The sequence below is a fragment of the Podarcis erhardii genome (assembly GCF_964252035.2).
Source record: "Podarcis erhardii genome assembly, chromosome: 1".
NCBI classification, from domain to species: Eukaryota; Metazoa; Chordata; class Lepidosauria; order Squamata; family Lacertidae; genus Podarcis; species Podarcis erhardii.
This window is the reverse complement of record NC_138497.1, coordinates 46,809,059-46,821,890: the sequence shown is the minus strand read 5'-3', so window position 1 is coordinate 46,821,890 and position 12,832 is coordinate 46,809,059. Positions and strand designations below refer to the sequence as shown.

The window sequence follows — 12,832 nt, the reverse complement described above, 5'->3', positions numbered from 1 at the left end:
TCGGTCCCACTACCCTCACAGGCATACTTGGTTGGGATGTGGAAAGGGCCTTCTTGTTGGCGTCTCCCGGACTCCGGAACTCCATGCCTGGAGAAGCTAGACTGGCTCCTCTACTAGTTGTCTTTCTGCCAACAGATGAAGACTTTCTTGTTCCAACAGATTTTGGGGAACTGATGGCTTTTAGTAAAAGAGCTTGTGCTGTGCTGCTTTTATTGTAATTATTGGTATGGTTTTAATAGATTTATGTAGTTTTTATTCTATCAATGTTTAACTGTTTTTTTAATAATTATTATTATTATTCTGTTTTAAGTGGTCCTTATTTTTATCTGAAATCTGCCTTGAGTCCCCATCAGGGGGAAAAGGTGTGTGTGTGTGTGTGTGTGTGTGTGTGTGTGTGTGTGTGTGGAACAACAACTTGTTTCCACCTCTTTTTTGTTTGCCTTATTTTGTATTTTTTAAAAAACTACTAGGGGCTGATGGCCCTCATTTATTGCTTACGAACCCTGAGTACCTCCTTTGCCAAACTTCCACCCTTTACCTCTTACCCAAATTTCCAGTCCTCATTACTCCTTCTGCCCCTAACCACCCCCACCCTAACCCACCTCCCCCCAGGCCACCCACAGGTGTCACCGTCACCACCCATAATTTGCCCCAAACTCCCCTATCCGCTCTAAACTCACTCCAATCCCAAGATCCCGCTGCCACTCACGGGAGGAGAGTTTTTCTCCTCTGTCCTCCATTCTGCAGCATGAGGTGAAAGACTTTCTCCTCTTCAGAGGACATGGGAAGGCCCACCTGGGCCATCTTTTGTCTGCTCACTCGCTCAGTCTGTTTGTTTTGCTTGCTCGCCTTGCCTGCTGTTGTCATGCTGCAGTTGCAGCACATGATGACAGCCTTAGGTTTTTATGTATATCGGAAGATATCCCCCCCCCCAAAAGCAGAGGAATGCAGACCGTAAGGCAGGGGTGGGAAACCTGTGGACCCCCAGATGTTGTTGCATCTGGCCCCCACCATCTTTGGCCATTAGCTACATTGGTAGGAGCTGATGGGGTTTGGAGTCTAATAATAATAATAATAATAATAATAATAATAATAATATGTTTGTACCCTGCCTATCTGCCTGGGTTTCTGCAGCGACTCTGGGCGGCTTCCAACAAAGATTAAAAATACATTAAAATGTCACACATTAAAAACGTCCCTGAACAGGGCTGCCTTCAGATGTCTTCTAAATGTCAGGTAGTTGTATATCTCTTTGACATCTGATGGGAGGGCGTTCCACAGGGCAGGCGCCACTACCGAGAAGGCCCTCTGCCTGGTTCCCTGTAGCTTTGCTTCTCGCAGTGAGGGAACCAGAAGGCCCTTGGCACTGGACCTCAGCATCCGGGCAGAACGATGGGGGTGGAGACGCCAACAACATCTGGAGGGCAACAGATTCCTCAGGCCTCCTATAAGGGATGAAATCAGAAACGTTGCCTATGTAGCTTCCATTTCTAACCATGTGTGCTAGGTATAATAGCTGCACAGAGCCAGGAAGAGATGCTCCCTTGGTCAGTTCTGGGGAGGTGAATGTTGCCAACTTTTATACTGACCCTGCTCCTGTACATGAAAAGCAGGCTGACAGCAGCAGTTCACTAGCTGAGACCGTGGCCTTGCACGTCACTTTATCTTCATGCTGCAGAGCCAGTGAAATAGTTGGCAGTCTAATTTGTTACTCGTGGCCAAATGGAGTTGCCCGACTTCCTAACATAGGCAGGCAAGCTCCCTAAGATTAAGAGAGCCGCAATACAATATTCATATAGGTATGCTATAAAAGGGGTGAGCCAAAGGAGGCCCTCCAGGTCTCTCTTTCCTGCTTTCAGAAAATGGGAATGTGTGTGTGTATATAGAAACTTCCATTACCCTGATCACTGGTGTGTGGTCCCTAGAAACACCCCTATAAAGAAATTTGGACTCTCTCTCTCTCTCTCTCTCTCTCTCTCTCTCTCTCTCTCACACACACACACACACACACACACACACACAAAAGCATGCAGTTATTGCTGACATCTACCGCCACCCTATTGCCCCTCCTTCCCAAATCTCCCACTGTTTGTCTCTCTGTACATCAGCCATTACTGCTGCTTTCCTCCTAAAAATGCAAGAGATTTGGAAGCCAAATAATGACCTCTCTTGTGTGCTGATGCCCCGAATAGCAGCAGTCCCTTTGTCAGGTGCAGACACCAGTGGGCCCATTTTTATCCTGTTTTGTGCATTCTGCTGGCTTTGATTTCAAAAATATGCAACGGGGGTTAAAGCTTTCTGCTTCTTACCTGCATGATTAAGAAGGGCACCACGACTAACATATTCATTATAGAACATGTTTACAGGGCCAGAGACTTGAGAGGGGAAACTTTGGTTCTGGAAGGCATTGTAGTGGATAAGAAGATGAGCTCATGGGAAATTTAACCCTACTTGCTTGTTATGAGATAAGGAGGTTTGTTTGTCTGTTTGTTTTTGTGTTATAGCCCACTTTTTTTGTAGAAAATAAACTGTAAGTTGGAGGCTTTCAGAAGACTTTTATTTTTTAATAGCGCCCATAGGAATTAGGGAGTTAGCTAACCCCTGGCAGATTGCAGAAAGCAGTTTTCACTGCACACAGGTGGTGTAGTGGCAATAAAGGTTTATTATTATTATTCTTTATTTTAGAAAATACAGCAGTTTTAGAAAAAAAAGCCCATGAATAGCATGTAATAGCATATGATGCAGCCTGCATAATCACACACATGCACACACATATGCGAGTGTTTTCTTTGTTGGATTAATGGCATCTGGGGAGGAGGGTGTGGAGATATGTCTGTTTTCTTGATGAATGCTGATCAGACACATGAGTATTAGCAGTGACACTAATTAACAGGGGGAGGAAACGCTTGTCATTATCCTGAGGGTGAGTAATCATTTTTGGCAGGTGATAATTAATGGTCTGGCAAAGTCAACAGGAAGATAATCTGTCAGCCTTGGGGAAAGCTAGGGACCCACCATTAAAAAAAAAAATACTTTCGTTTCTTGGTGCCTCTCAGGAGTCCTTTGGGCTTTCAAAAATGGTACACATAAAGGGGTGATTGTGCGGTGTTTCTGGAGTTATCTTTCTCCAAGCTTTGCAAATCTTCAGAAACTCCAAATTGTTTTGGAGTGTGGAAGGATGGCAGGCTGGCTGACTTACTTGATTGATTGATTGATTGATTGATTGATTGATTGACTGATTCATTGATTGATTGGGAGGCATAAAAATTTGATTGACCAGAAAATCTGGTTGCTGTCCTAAGCAATAAGTTGCCTGAGACACTGAAGGCATTGCTGTGTGTAATGTTTCTAACTTGATGTAAACCAGGGACAGCAAACACTGTACCCTACAGATACAACTCCCATCAGTCCTAGCTAGCATGACCAATGGCCAAGGATGGTGGAAGTTGTTATCCTGCAACATGGGTTGCCCACCAATGCTGCCACATCGCACATCCAACAGGTAAGAAGACGGCAGAACAGAGAGAGTTCTGCCTCCACTGCCAGAGGCAGCCTGGCTATGAACAACAGTTGATGCTTGTGGGGTTCCTGTGGACATCTGACTGGCCTCTGTGAAAACAGGCTGTTGGGCTAGATGGACCACTGCTCTGATCCTGGTTCTTATGAATGAAGGGGGTGCATGAGTGCGTGTAGAAACTAGCCTCCTATATAAAAGGTAAAATGCACATTTGTTGCTTTACTCATCTTTGCTTCTGGCCCTGAAGGCTGGTATGTGGCTTTCAGAAGATTGCCTAGAAGGGAGTGGAGCCATTGGGCTTAAGAAGGTTCCCTGGCCTTCCCTGTTTTAATTAGAAACGGAAACAACATTGCCAAGAAGTGTCACCATTTAAATGGACAGCGTGACAATGGGAACCACATCAAAGAAAAAAAGAAAGATGCACCCTGCCTCTACTGACTATATTCCTCATTTGCTGACTTCATCTTTGCTAATCTGTCACAAGAAAACTTGAAAGTCTCGTCCTCACCTACTAGAGTGGGGGGGGGGGCTCAACAATTATCCTGGTTCTCCTCCTGATGACAACGTTGCTTCTGCTGTAAAAAAGCCGACCCCCTCCCCACAGCATTTCCTCTCCACCACACGACTGAAAATAGTTCTTATTGTTTATGTATTCTTTGTCTCATTCCTTTTGGCTTTCTTCCTTTCCTTTCCTTTCTCTAGGGACTGACATAGTGCAGTGGCTCATGAAGAATCTCAACATTGAAGACCCAGGTAATTTGTTCTTCCAATGCCAAAAAATATATAAGCTTGGGGCTTGGTATTATCTATGGCTTGCAATATTGTATGCTATAAAATTAAACTCGGAATCTTGTGATTCTGTGGCATCCCAAACTGAAGGGTTAAGAATTCGTTGCCAGATTCTGGGAACACTGTTTCTGAGACCCAGGTGGGAAAAGTGACCACAAGATGAAAGACGGGTTGAAAGTAGTTTCGTGCCATCCCTAAATGAATTCATTTTCTCTTCTGAGTTCTCCAGAATTCTTTCTACCACATTTGGATTGACAAAAACCTTAGAGAAGGATAGGGAGGTGCCTACCACACACTCAGAATTGTGGTAAACTCTTCCAGAACTTGATAATTTTATTATTATGATATATTAACATAGTTTTTAAAGTTGTCTGGGTCAGCAGACTTGTCATATATTGAGTCTATTTCAGTGATTGCAGAGGCATTATAGGAGAACCTGAGGCTGCAATCCTGTACCCACTTAACTGGGAAGAAGCTCCAATGAATTCAGTGGGATTTGTATGTCTCTGAATGAAGACGAGGCTCCAGATGCACCTTTGTGGGGAGGGACTCCCACAGCTTAGAGCCTATCACAGAGAATGTCCTCTTTTGGGCCGCCACCAGGCTCTGAGGGTGGAGGAACTACCAAGAGGGGCCCCCTCTGCCAATTTTAGCACCCAGGCGTGTCTGTAAGGAAGGAGGTGGTCATGGCTCGGGGACTGCTGTACCAACAAGGTCCTGCCACCCTAGGCCTTGGGAGATGTTGCTTTGTACAGATATTTGACATATATTTTTTCTGCCTTAATTTCCAGCTGAAGCAATACATATGGGAAGTCTCATTGCAGCACAGGGATACATTTTCCCAATCTCAGATCATGTACTTACTTTGAAGGATGATGGGACTTTCTATCGCTTTCAGGTAATTTGGATTACACAACAACTCAACACCCTCCTTGATAAGAACTTCCTGCTTTCTCCTTGACAAGAGGAATGAACCTAGAGTAAAGGCATTCCAACACACACCTGCTGCCTTCTAACTTTTGGAGGAGCTGCTTTAGTTGTTTGACAGCGGCATGGAAATGCTTAACTTTTATTATAACTAAGCATTAACAGATGCTTATATATAAAGTTAAGTTTGGGGGGGTTGGTTTGTTTTAACTGTGACAGAGATTCCTTTTAAACTAGTAGGGCTAGGTGTTGAGTCTCACACCTTTTTGGTTGCTAACCATGTGTTCTACCACATATTTATGCCCCGTGGCATGGCATATTATGATCAGTCTCATGCCCAACTTATTTTCCTACACTTTCCACCCATTGGCAGCTGACAGACCCACAATGCGATGCCGCAAGGGAAGTTATAGTACTGTTCCAGTCTGCCTTGGTCAGATCCCATCTGGAGTACTGTGTCCAGTTCTGGAAACCACAGTTTAATAAGGATACAGTGGTACTTCTGGATTTTTGACGTCCGTGAACCGAAATGTACGACAATGGAGGCATTCGGGAACTTAGGTACCACTGTATTAATGAGCTAGAATGTGTGCAGAGGAGGGTGGCCAAGATGATAAAGGGTCTGGAAACCAAGCCTTCTGAGGAACCGTTGTGGGAGTTAGGTATGTTTAGCCTGGATAAGAAGAGACTGAGAGGAGATATGATAGCCATCTTCAAATATCTAAAGAGGTGTCACATGGAAGATGGAGCAAGCTTGTTTTCTCCTGCTCCAGAGCCTAGGACCTGAACCAGTTACAAGAAAGGAGATTCCAGCTAAACATCTGGAATAATTTTCTGATGGTAAGAGCTGTTCAGCAGTGGAACAGACTCCCACGAGAGGTGGTGGACTTTCTTCTTCCTTGGAGGTTTTTAAGCAAAGGTTATATGACCATCTGTGTTAGTTGTGATTCCTCCATCTGTGTTAGTTGTGATTCCTCCATTGCAAGGGGTTGGACTAGATTACCCTCAGGATTCCTCCCAACTTCCTCCCAAGTCTAAAGTTCTAAGATGAGACTTGAGTCTGCCAGCTTGTTTTGATTGCCCAAACCACATCAATACAAGCATTTCTGGGGGGAAATTCACCATCTTCTTCCTGCTGGAATGGCTACACATCTTGGTTACATCACATGACTTTATATCAGTTTTCTTCATATGAGGAGGCAATGAAAGAAAATATAATTCTCACAGTATTTTACAACTGATCAAATCTTGTTTTATGAATATTTCTCATTAACATAAGAATGTCCTGTATACCTGAAGGAGCGTCTCCATCCCCATTGTTCAGCCCAAACACTGAGATCTAGCGCCGAGGGCCTTCTGGCAGTTCCCTCATTGCGAGAAGTGAGGTTACAGGGAACCAAACAGAGGGCCTTCTGTAGTGCAACGCCCTCCCATCAGATTTTACACACACACACGTGCGCGAATTGCTTTTAAAATTGTTTCTATACATTTAATTGTTTTAACTGTTTTTTATATGCGTAACTGTTGTAAATATGTTTTTGTTATATTGTAAATTACTTTGGGATGCCTCATGAGAAGTGATTCATAAAATAAACATATTAATTATGATAACAGCAATAATTATATTTGGATGAATGCATCATAGTGATAAAAATTCACTGTTTTTCAGGCTCCATATTTTTGGCCTTCAAATTGTTGGGAACCAGAAAACACAGACTATGGTGAGAATTTGCAGTGATGTAATTTTTAAAATGTTATTTGTAAATATATTTCCAGTGATCAAGTTGTTCTAAAAAGAGATGATTCATTATATGACCCACATTGCTTCTCCTTTCCCATGTAAGAAACAGTTCTATTCGCATGATTAGAGCTGGACTGTCTTTCAGTTTGGATGATAATAATAATATTAACCCTCATTCAACTGACATGCAGCATCTCCTGGAGCAAATTCATAATATATAAAATGAGCAAGCACAAGAGACATTATGGGATGAATTATTAAATTAACAGTAGATTTTTTTTCAAGAGCAGTGTTTCCCTCTTCCTAGCTGAACACTTGAAAATTGCTGAGGGTCTTGGTGGCCCACTTAATGATTTCCCTTCGTGTTGTAGCAATTGTAATATGCTCTGCTAGGTGCTGAATTATTTTTGATTGTATTCTTCTGGCTTCTTTTATTTCTCATATTGCACTTACTGTATGTAATACAAATTGAAATCTATGGAAATTTAAATTTAACGCAACAGATGTGCATATTGTGTTAAATGTCTTAGCCTCCCATTAACTTTTAACTAATATAACGGCAGATATATGTCAACAGATAGCTCTAGTTTTTAATTACTGTGAATCATTTCTCCAGGGCTCTCTCCAATCTCACAGTGTTTGGGGAGAAGATTTAAAAACTGTTATGTTTTTCCTGTGTACCCATGCCTTATCCAGTTCTGCCACTAGGGGCCCCAGTGTAACCTTGCTCCAGAGCTACCCTGAGTTGGGGCCCCAGAGTCATTTGGGGAGAAATTAAAACTGTGGGCACCAGCCCCAGTGTTTCAGTGGCTGTCAAGACCACCTCCCTCCCCTTTTTTTGCTTCTGCTCTGTTGGCGCCCACCTGCCTCAAGGCAAGCAGAGCTGAGCCGAAGTCACATCACAGTTCTGCCCCCAATCCCCATACATCCATTTTACACTGGAAACATTACAGTCATACCTCAGGTTGAAGCTTCTTCAGGTTGAACGCTTTTGGGTCACGCTCTGCGGTGACCCGGAAGTAATGGAACGCGTTACTTTCGGGTTTCGCCGCTTGCGCATGCGCAGACGGTCAAAATGACGTCACGCGCATGCACGGATGTGGCGAATCGCGACCTGCAGTCGCGGGTTGCATTCGCTTCAGGAAGCGAATGGGGCTCTGGAACGGATCCCGTTCGCATCCTGAGGTACCACTGTACAGTGTTTTTCAGAGCCAACCCTACTATTAAGCTGGTCTTGGGTGCCATGATTGGGCAGCAAATTGTTATTTGTTTAATTTATTATTGTTGCATTTTTCCTATTCGGGAGGGGTGCTTGTGCAGTTTGTGCCTCGTAATGCCAAATAATTTGACAGCCTTCATTACTAAGCACCTTGATTTAGGATGAGGCACCACTTGTTGCTCCCCTTGGGCCGGCTGTGGTGATATTAATTGTTGTGTGAAAAGGGCAGACATTAAGAGTAATTTCAATAGTGCCGAGCCATATACAAAATTGCGTGCAGAACAGAGATTAAGTTAATATGGAAATTAAGATAGGACTTTATTCAGATGCAACAGTGTCGATCTACAGCTGCAGATATGAATGCACTCCCTGTGTATAAAATGATTGCGTTGTAAAATACCTTAAGGTTATTGCCATCTCGCATCATTAGTATGATTTTTGTACGAAGGTCAGGCTGTGATCTGTGGATGAATTTGGTGTCCTGTACGATAAATGATGATATAGCCTGGACACTAATATATAGTCTGGCTGATCAATAAACTGTTCTCTAACCAAAATTAGAAATCCCTTAGCAGCAGTAAATGAAAATGGCATTGCATTGATGTATAGTGGGGGGAAAGAAGAGTGATCAGTTTATATTAGTGGCTGGTGTCTGGCGTTGGGAAAGAAATAACAGTGGTTTATGAGCTAATAAACCACAGAATTCTCTATTAAATGTCTGAACAGCTTGAGTACTAATGCATAAAAGGAATATGTCAGCATTGTTATCTTTAGCTGTCTCTATGCGTTATTGCTGTCTCTTCTACAGCTATACTCCTCTCACGCTGAAATGATAAAATCAATTTTTTCATTCAACCGGGGCACTGGCAAAGGAAATGAATATACCTGTGCTCATAAAACAAGGGCTTTTGGCAGTGCTTTTTTTTTTACAGGTTGACCAGAAGCAATTTATGACCACACAAAACAAACAAACAAAAACCCTTTCTTCCTTGTCACTGCCCAATTTTTAATAAATATATTGTAGGATTTGTAGTTTAGTTGGAAGCAGAGTTGCCATCACTGTGGAAGTCATATAATGGTAATCACATTCAATCTCTTATTTAACTGTTAATAACTCCAACAAGTCAGTAAGAAAAAAAGATGTATAACAAACAATCCTTCTCCTCCTTTAGGCATTGAGTCCATTGTGCAGCTGTCTAAGCAATTCTGAGTCCATTTTATTTCAGTGGGAGATATTTAAGCAAGTGCTTCATGCTTAAGAGATGGCAATTTCTGTTCCCTTATAACTGGCAAAATCCATCCAGTCGGTAACCCAATACATTGCTGCATTTGCATTGCAGGCTGGTGGACCAGATGACGCTTGGGGCTGCCATTTTAACCGTGGGCACATTTTTTAAGGGAAATACATCCTAGCACGTAGAGCATGCACCGGGAACCATCTTGAAAGGCTAGCACTCACAGTCAAAATTCTTCTCCCATGTTATTCATGTTGATGTTTTGCTAAGATTTATTTTATTATCATTTATTCCATTTGTATCTTACCAATCATCATGAAGTAGCTCAGGGCAGCATTTGTATGATACACACAACAATTCTACAGACATGCTCAGAATTTCTGGGTACCCAGAAATGATTTTTTTTTTTTTTTTTGTGATTCAGGCATCTGAAAAAATGTGATTTTGCAGTTATGGGAGTTGGTCCACACCTGTGGCTGGGTTTTTCCCCCCTGTAGCAACTGTCCTTGCCTTAATGGTGACATTTTGTTTTCTTTCTCTCCATAGCCATCTATCTTTGCAAAAGGACCATGCAGAACAAAGCGAGGCTGGAGTTGGCGGATTATGAAGCCGTAGGTATACTGATTTTACAGTTACAAAGTGTAATGTTGTCCTCTAAAGCAAACCTCTTTTCTTTGTACAACAAACTTGAAGGTGGAATCTGTGCTTTCTAATCGTTGCTTCTATCTGGAAACTCTTAAATAAATGTCAGGAAATTCATGCTCTTTCACTTTTTGGATGCTTGTTAAACCACAGTGGATCTTTATTCCTGCACAACCCAGTGCTTCCTCTGGCTTGCTAAACAGATACACATTCCATCCCTGCAACCCAGGCAGAACTGCCAATTGACTCTAACCACCAACCATGGTATATTAAACATTTTTATACGCTATATTATCACTCTTTACAGGGTTTTACTCCCACACATTTCCAACTTCATTATTTATAAATTCAGTTACAAATCTTTGCTTACTATCAGCTAGTCTAGTCAATTGTGTGGGTTATAAAGCTTCTTTATGAATCACAAAGGGTTTACTCAGAGCCACCAGTCACACTCTGGTATACATGCAGAGAAGGTATGGCACCAAAATGCAGTATTCTGGGGCCTATTGAGAGCAATAATTATCAGACAAGGCCAAACGATTAGATCATCTTTCATTTTCTTCAAGCCCATAGCTCACGTGATGAGCAACCACATCAACACTTGCCCGGTTAATTAAAGATAAGAGTGGTGTATAGCTTTAACAGAAGCTCTTGTTAAAACTAGGAACTCAATTTTTTTTAGGGGTGATTTTGTTTTTGTGGTTGCAAACAAACCATTGGATATATTACTGCAGATGTTTTGGAGGTTTTTGTAATTTTTTTTTTTTTACTGCTATCTGTTTTTCCTTTGCTTATACCTTCTTTTCCCATTCTTTTGTCTATATGTGAATTTGTATCTATCTATTTAATTTTTTAGGCAATGCATGTTGTCTGCATATTCTGGCTCACGGTGGATTTGTCTCTTAAAATGGCTGGGCTTTAATATTTAGTCCACTCTGTTGGCAAGGCCAATGATCCTTTCCTATACAAGTCAATAGTGAACTTATTAAATGAGATTCCCGTTATGGCATTTCCATAATGTTAAAAAAAAGGTAAAGGGACCCCTGACCATTAGGTCGAGTTGTGGCCAACTCTGGGGTTGCGGCGCTCATCTCGCTATATTGGCCGAGGGAGCCTGCATACAGCAGGTCATGTGCTTCAATAATGCATGGGGGGGGTAGAGAGAGAAAATTCACATAATGGATACAGTATATGGAAAGAATTGAGCTAAAATTGAGTGCTTTCAAGTCCTACTGACTTGATTGAAATGTTAAGGAGATACTTGAAACGCTCCCATTTAAGTCAATGGGACTCTAAAAATGCTGGCTCAAATCCTCTCTACAAACGCCACACTGACATCAAGACCATGGGACTCATCTTATGTGAAGCGAACAGACAGCAGCTAAATAATTCCCAAAATACTGGGGTACATGAAACAAAGGGGGGTGCACACCAGTAATACAAGAAAGGTGGTTTCATGCCCTGCTACAACTCAAGGTATTGTGTTCTGTTCTTTACTCCTTTTATGCTCAATGCAATTTCCATTCTTGTCATTTCAACTGCCGCCGCCATTGCTTTGTGACTGTCCGGCTTTGCAGATACACGTGACTGACGTTATAATGAGAGGTTCATTTTGAGCACGGGTTGGTATAATTGGTGGCTCACCTCATCTTCCTCTCTCGTTTAGGAAAACTTGGCAAGACTCCAGAGAGCTTTTGCAAGGAAGTGGGAATTCATCTTTATGCAAGCTGAAGCTCAAGTGAAGTAGGTACCAAGTGAACAAATCTTCTGGGGAGAGAATGTGTTAAGGCTAACCATTCCTTCTTAAAGCTTAGGTCTCAAGGGTACGTTTCCCTTCTCCTCTGCAAAGTGGAGGGAACTGAAAGATGCTACATTCTGTTCAGGATCTGAACAGTTAACATTCCTTCACTGCATATCTGGCTCCATTCACAAGGAGAACCTCTCCATTGATGGCATCAACCACCAGACATGTGCAGCTCTGGCATGATGATTCTTGGCACAATTATGTGGTCTTCATATGGTTGACTCTTCCCCCTTCCCCCTCCCCCAAAAATGCTGTCTTTGGATGAAGAGCAGTATATAAATTTAATAAAACAAACATAAACATCACCCATATTTTCTATGGGTGATACCCAGTGCCGCACAAGCAGATTTCCACTTGTTCAGTGGGACTTCTCCTTCCTCTGCAGTCCACCATGTGTGCGCATAAACACACATGTGCGCACCAATTGTCTCTGGTGGGACCCTCATTGGATATCACCCTGTGCATGGCTTGTCCATGGAAAGGGCAGGTGGGAATGATGGCATTAGCCTAATTTGTCATTGTAAATGGTTGACTATTGAGCCATCACCTGCTGTTGAACCAATGAATCATTTCAGTGATTTTGCATATTCTCAAAACCACAATACATTAATTTGTCTGAAGGTGAAGCTCCCTGCCCCCTCCAAAAAAAGAGAAAACAAATAAAGATGCCTTCTGCAATAAACATGTCAACTTACAATTTGGTAGACAAAAATGATCACACCTTGCTGGAGGGGATTTATTTATTTCATTAAATTTATGCTTGGTTGTGAAAAACCTGAAAAGAGAATAAAAAAGATAACATTATTGGTAAAAAAAAGTTAAGAGCAACTGCTTAAAACATTAGAAAAAACACAGATTTTGCAGCAAACTAAAAACAGATTAAAACACACAGTCTGTATTACAGCACCATCTCCCCCCCATTCCCTATTATATTAACACACCAAAACAAAAATAGCAC

At 42.1% G+C, this 12,832-nt stretch overlaps 1 protein-coding gene across 5 annotated transcripts in view; it reads left to right on the top strand.

Annotated features, from left to right (window-relative positions):
- Positions 1-12,832, top strand: part of RGS6 (regulator of G protein signaling 6) — a 218,374-nt gene that overhangs the window by 151,623 nt on the left and 53,919 nt on the right. For all 5 annotated transcript variants that reach the window (XR_014161494.1, XR_014161495.1, XM_081881775.1 and 2 more), the window contains exons 4-8: positions 4,220-4,270; positions 5,098-5,204; positions 6,903-6,954; positions 9,975-10,039; positions 11,737-11,813. Coding sequence is in view for 3 of the 5 variants with exons in the window: in XM_081881775.1 (XP_081737901.1) it covers positions 4,220-4,270; positions 5,098-5,204; positions 6,903-6,954; positions 9,975-10,039; positions 11,737-11,813 (352 nt within the window). In the remaining 2 variants the exon portion in view is untranslated. The remainder of the gene's footprint in view (positions 1-4,219; positions 4,271-5,097; positions 5,205-6,902; positions 6,955-9,974; positions 10,040-11,736; positions 11,814-12,832) is intronic.